Source organism: Acipenser ruthenus, chromosome 42 (assembly GCF_902713425.1).
Source record: "Acipenser ruthenus chromosome 42, fAciRut3.2 maternal haplotype, whole genome shotgun sequence".
Taxonomy (NCBI): domain Eukaryota; kingdom Metazoa; phylum Chordata; class Actinopteri; order Acipenseriformes; family Acipenseridae; genus Acipenser; species Acipenser ruthenus.
Genome location: NC_081230.1, coordinates 6,462,960 through 6,469,397, shown reverse-complemented (window position 1 = coordinate 6,469,397; position 6,438 = coordinate 6,462,960). Strand labels below are relative to the sequence as shown.

Sequence of the window (6,438 nt, the reverse complement as noted above, 5' to 3'; positions counted from 1 at the left end):
TCTGTTAAAATTAGCTTCTCACAGTGGCAAAAAATTACTAACATTGAAGTCAGTGTTAGTCAATTAAATTGGCTTCAAATGAAAGCAGTTGAACAATCACAACAGTTGTTATGTCTAAAATATAAATTCTAATTCCTTCGAAGGGTTGATTTATAAAAACGGAATTGGAATTGAAAAACAGGAATTGACCCCAACCCTGACTTGGGTTACAGAGGCTTACCATATAATATAAAACAAACAAAATACAATAAAAACTCAAGACTGTTTTTATTTGGAAAAAAAAATGTGTGTCCCTTTCCTGGGCAGAGTTGAGACAGACACAAGCAGAGATGCACACGCAGAGATGCACGCACACGCACACACACACACACACACACACACAAACTGACCTTTGTGTTGCCATGAAGCAATGCCATCTTGGTTACCAACAATCCTGCCAGAGATATGCCAAGATATTGACGTTTTGATACTCAATAACAAATCAAAGTTTTCTTATAAATATTGTATTTGTTATAATACCCCAACTGTACATGCAAGGCGGTAATTCCTTTTTGATGAAATATGATATACAGTAGTCCTAACTTATTGCTGGTTGTATAATAATATATATATATATATATATATATATATATATATATATATATATATATATATATAATTATTAAAATGAGTAAAGTAATTTGTGTGTTTCTACCTGCAGCTAAAAACTACCTTAGATACTTTAAACAAACTGCTAAACTAACAAACAAATGTCTGGTCTGTAGTGAAGCAGTTTGAAATAACTAAAAACAATAGCTTAGTGCCACAACTGATTAGTGTTACTTACTTTCAAATTGGACACACAGATAATTAAAAGTTTTGTTTTTGGGGAAAAAAAAAAAAAATAAAAAATTACCTTGCCACATTGACCAAAGGCTATCACTGTAATAAATCAAGATTGTGGCACAGCACTATGGCAACATTGACCAAAGGCTATCACTGTAGCAATCAAGATTGTGGCACAGCACTATGGCAAACGTCACACACATAGTTAATTACCAAGCAGCTTTTCTGTTCCGTAGTAAATCACACTTTCACAGTGACCAGCATTCAACAACACCACCAATGCAGACATCACACACAAGAGTAAGAACGGATCCGAAAACTAAACGTTACACACAAAACTAGCCACAATCTACCCTCCCCTTTTACTCTATTGCACTGCTCATTGTCAATGTAAACATTTCACAGTTTTAGTGGTCACACAAGATTGTCCATCCAATAATACCCGCCACAGGCAGTTCATGTGACCGGTGGATTGGCTCTTTCCCATGACGATGGTTAGTCTGTCGAATTTTTTAACAAAATAAAACACAATGTAGTGTTTTCGTTGGGATCCAGGATTTGGTTGAGAGTCCATTTTTAATTTTTTTTTTTTTTTTTTTAATAAAATCACATTTTTAAAAATCTTGTTTCCAGCATGTGTGGCCCTGCTTGGATCAGAAAGCAACGAATCCCACTGCTTCATTTCCACTTTCTCGTTAAAAGGTTTAGAAACATGGGGGCTGACCCTGTTTCTCGGAGAGCCTGGTCTATCTCCATTTTTAAAATAAAATCCGGCATTCTTTTTGGACACCCCCTTTCCCTCCTCTTGTGACCTTGGTCCATGGGGCTGCCAGACAGGAATGGAATGAACTACAAGTCCCATCATGCCCCACTCAGTCCAGTAATGAGTCCACCCGTGCAGTGTGATGTACACAGAGCAATGCACATGGGTACAGAGCTCTCATGTGACGTGGTCTGTAATGCGCTACAGCAGTTTCTGGTTGAAGAAGGTCTGGACTGCCTGCATAGTGATTGGGGTTGCTGGGAGCAGGGCTTATATACGATTGTGTGAGCAGTCTGTAGTTTAAAAACACATTCCAGAAGTCTGTTGCTATCTCCTTGAGTTTGGTACAGAATCCATCACCCACCCGTGAACAGTAGTTGAATGGCCAGCATTTAGTATCACAAAAGAACAGTTATTCCTATTGGGGGTGGGGGCTCAGGCTGGATTCAGACAGGCACAAGTCCCCAGGTGCGGGTGTCCTTTCATTTTCTTCTCTTAAATCCATCAACTTTTGTCTTTGCCCAAAGATTACTGAACACTTCCTGATCTCAGGACTGAAATCCTCCAATAGCAAGGCAGATTTAACAGATTCCAAAATGAACAGCACTGGTCCAAGTCTCCAGTATATGATTGGTCAACCACCTGTACGGTCTCCAATCTCATTGGCTAAGCTCCTACTGACTGTACCTCAAAATAAGAACTTTTTTTTTTTTTTTTTTTATAAAAATGTCTGGGCAGATTGGCAACTCTGTAGCAATCTGTCCTTGGCTCAGATGAGATGTTGCTAGGTAACGGAGGTCTTTGGTGACATTACTGGACCTTCAAAAGCCCACTGGCTGAGATGAGTTTGGTGGAATTCCTGGCTCGCGATACTGGCAGTGGCAGCTTGTGAAGACCTGAAATAGACAGACACACAATGGTTAATATTCCATGGCTAAAAGGTTATGTGTAATGACAGCGCTGGAGAGCTGAGAATGCAGTGTTTAGACTAGTGCTCATTATTATTAAGGTGCTGGTAATGACGGCCCTGGAGAGCTGAGAATGGAATGTTTAGACTAGTGCTCATTATTATTAAGGTGCTGGTAATGACAGCGCTGGAGAGCTGAGAATGGAGTGTTTAGACTAGAGCTCATTATTATTAAGGTGCTGGTAATGACGGCCCTGGAGAGCTGAGAATGGAGTGTTTAGACTAGAGCTCATTATTATTAATGTAATGCATAATGACAGTGCCGGAGAGCTGAGAATGGAGTGTTTTTAGACTAGGTAATGGCTGTGCTGGAATGCTGTGTTTTAAAATGCAGGGTTGCAGCAGCACTGCTGTGTTCTATAACCCAGATTCTTTGTGTTCTCAGATGCTATCTCACGTCTCTCGTACAGTGCAGGCAGGCTGGGTGCGTCCCGGGACTCTGTTTATTTATACTCGGAAGGCAAGGTGCCCCCATGTGAAACACTTTATCAAGGCCGGCAAGGGGCTGTTCCTGCACAATGGCTAGCAGCTCAGATTAGGTATGAGTGAGGAGCCCCAGGGGAGCATTACGCATGGGCCTGAGAACAGAAAGGCTTTTCCTGAGAGGATTGTGTGGGTTTCTATCTGAGGAAAGGGTTGTGACGGGTGCAGCTCTGTAAGAGGGGGAGGGGCAGGGGGAGGGGGGGTACCTTAAGAGCACAGCACCGACCCAAAACACAAACACACGCGCCTCCACTCGAGAAGCTGCCCCTTTCTATAAATCATCTCTCCTTCACACACACGCACACTATTGTATTGCTGTCTCTCCGCAAACAATACACAAGACTCATATTCGGTGATGAATTATTAAGAACACTTGAGAACACTTATCATGGGACAATAAACAAGCTGAATTAAAAACAGGAGAATTCTGAGGTTGAGTACAGCAGCTTCAAAATTAGATCTTCCTTTAACCATCCCATTTCCTTAGGAGGTTTGCAATTATTCCCGAGTGATTCTGGGAATTGCTCAAATATTCATAAGTGTGTTAAGGTGACTACGAGTTCAGGAGCTGCACTTTAGTCTAGTTGCCTGCCATAGAATATGCAATGTAGACTAGATCAGTTCACTATACAACCCTGCCTTGTACTTCTTTAAAAGACATTTGTTCTGATCTAGACTACATTAGAAAGATGTATGGGAGGCAACTAGAACTGAAGAGCAACTCCTGAACTCAGGTGAAGTACCTTAACACAGACACACAAAAATAAATAAATAAAAATCCACAGTACTTGAGAACTTGCAATAAGAAGCGCTCAGAATGATTGCTAATATTTGAAACAGGTCAAAACAACTAAGAAAGGAACATGCAGCCCTTTAAGAACACTATTACAGGACAACGAACACATGAACTGTTTGATCAAATTAGAGGCCGTTTCTATAAGAGGTCTGGCTTGTAGGTTTGGAGTCCGGACTGGGTCAGTGCTGGGTGATCGGGAGGTTTGGACTCCGGACTGGGTCAGTGCTGGGTGATCGGGAGGTTTGGACTCCGGACTGGGACAGTGCTGGGTGATCGGGAGGTGTGAGGTTTGGACTCCGGACTGGGACAGTGCTGGGTGATCGGGAGGTGTGAGGTTTGGACTCCGGACTGGGTCAGTGCTGGGTGATTGGGAGGTTTGGACTCCGGACTGGGTCAGTGCTGGGTGATCGGGAGGTGTGAGGTTTGGACTCCGGACTGGGACAGTGCTGGGTGATCGGGAGGTGTGAGGTTTGGAGTCCGGACTGGGTCAGTGCTGGGAGGTGTGAGGTTTGGACTCCGGACTGGGTCAGTGCTGGGAGGTGTGAGGTTTGGACTCCGGACTGGGTCAGTGCTGGGTGATCAGGAGGTGTGAGGTTTGGACTCCGGACTGGGACAGTGCTGGGTGATCGGGAGGTGTGAGGTTTGGACTCCGGACTGGGACAGAGCTGGGTGATCGGGAGGTGTGAGGTTTGGTGTCCGCGTCCCCGTCCCCCCCCCCACTCTCTCACCGAAGGCCCGGATGAGCTCGGCCTGCACGGCCCAGGTGAACTTGTTGACGAGGCACATGGTGGTGAGTCCAGCGAACAGCATGTTGTACAGGAAGACGATGTAGAAATTCCCCAGCCAGTTAAACCGGCCAAAATCTCCCAGCAGGTCAAAACGAGTGATGCCTGAAACACACACGACACAGGTCACAATACAGGGACTGAACTCACTGAAACAACACAGTCACAATACAGGGACTGAACCCATGGGTTTACATGGGTTAAAATGTTGTGTGTAAGGTGTCTTTTACTGTTATAGGAGACGTCATCAATAAAGATTGTACTCGTGAACTACTATTAAAACAAAAAGGGTTGTTTTTTTAAACTTGAACTATGTTATTTAAACAGCATAAGATGTACTTGAATTTTCACAAATACTCTATGGTGCTTATTTGATCTCATACAAGATTTATAGCATGTCTGGGGTTAGGGTTAATAATTAAAAGGTAACAATTCAGCTTATTTCTACAAGGAGTTCAAGGTAGTACTGTACTGCATGCAGCTTTAGTCTAAAGTGGATCTGGCTCCTCCGAGTGGCTGTTTAATATAACTACACCTCTTCAGCTCTCTCACACATCATCCAGCTGACACTACAGCCCCCTGCTGGCTGGAATTAGTACTGCAAGTAAATCAGAACGCAACTACAGTTGCCAGAGTTCACTGTGACCATTCCTTTACCCAGAGATCAGAGGGGCAGGGTGACCGAACAGATCCCCACAAGGGCAGATCAAGGACTAGATTAACAAGCAAGCACAAAACCCATTTTTCAGGAACAAAAGATTTCTTATCAACTCCCAAGGTGTGCACCAGAAAATTGCTAAAATGAAACTTGGTTATGAAATTAGACTCATGTCTGTGTACGAAAGAAGTGTTTTCTAGTAGTCGTGATCCTGAATCCACATTACAACCCCCCTGAGATAAGCCATCTGAAACTGTAGGGGACAAGCATCACTTACCCAGAGTTCGAGAGAAGACAGGCAGTGCCGAGCTCAGGACCAGCAGGGACACGCAGTTCCCAATGATCTAATACAGAGCGAAAAATGCAGGGTTAGATACTGAATCAGACTACAAAACAACACAGGCATCCATGCAATCACACCTTCATAATCCCTGCACACTGTTCCGGCAGCAGACAGTGCAAACCAAGAGGACGCTCTGTGGTTGTACAGCAGGGACCTTGAGCAGTGCCACTGATCTGGGGTGAAGCCATTAAAGCCCTAAAACAATCAATAACTGAGAATGCCGATTGCATTGACTGCGCACGAGAACAGTTTTATTTCAAAGGAGGGGCTCGAGGGCAGTTAGACCAGCAGACCGTTCCAGAGGCAGAGACAGAACCGCCCTGTATAAAAACAAATCTGCTTACCTTGGTCATTGCAGTGTCCTGTTTCCTGGGCAGCAGTTTGATGAAGAGAGGGGAGCTGTAAAACCCCACCACAGAGGACACCATCAGGTAGCTGAGGGCAATAGGTCAAGGGTAACAAGGGTTCGACTGGCCTGCACTCGGAGTTGGTGCGTGTTTGTTATTGCCGTACATTTTCTACAAGGATGGGATTAAGACTCCTGTTGCAGAGCAGTTGCATCCATGCCAGGTTTTTCTAGGAGCTTGATTAGCCCCAGTGTATAGGCAACAAGCTCAGGAGTGTCAAACTCATAGTAAAACCAGGAATGGATCAAACTGCTCTACAATGAGAGTCTTATTTCCATGCCTGTTCTAGTTTAATTAAAGGGAGACACGGCTGCAAGATTTAAATATACTTTTTTTGTACTGTATTTTTATTGTACGTCGCAATGTTAATAATCTGGTCAGTAAATCATAAACAGATCGAAAAAGTACAGT

General features: G+C 43.7%; 1 protein-coding gene across 1 annotated transcript in view; it reads right to left on the bottom strand.

Moving 5' to 3' along the window:
* Window positions 1-250: 250 nt before the first annotated feature.
* LOC117967016 (protein LMBR1L-like) overlaps window positions 251-6,438 on the bottom strand; it is a 40,764-nt gene continuing 34,576 nt past the window's right edge. The window contains exons 14-17 of the mRNA XM_059011476.1: window positions 5,965-6,055; window positions 5,555-5,621; window positions 4,563-4,724; window positions 251-2,484 (exon numbers count right to left, since the gene is read on the bottom strand). Coding sequence (XP_058867459.1) covers window positions 2,399-2,484; window positions 4,563-4,724; window positions 5,555-5,621; window positions 5,965-6,055 — 406 coding nt within the window. The 3' untranslated portion in view covers window positions 251-2,398. The remainder of the gene's footprint in view (window positions 2,485-4,562; window positions 4,725-5,554; window positions 5,622-5,964; window positions 6,056-6,438) is intronic.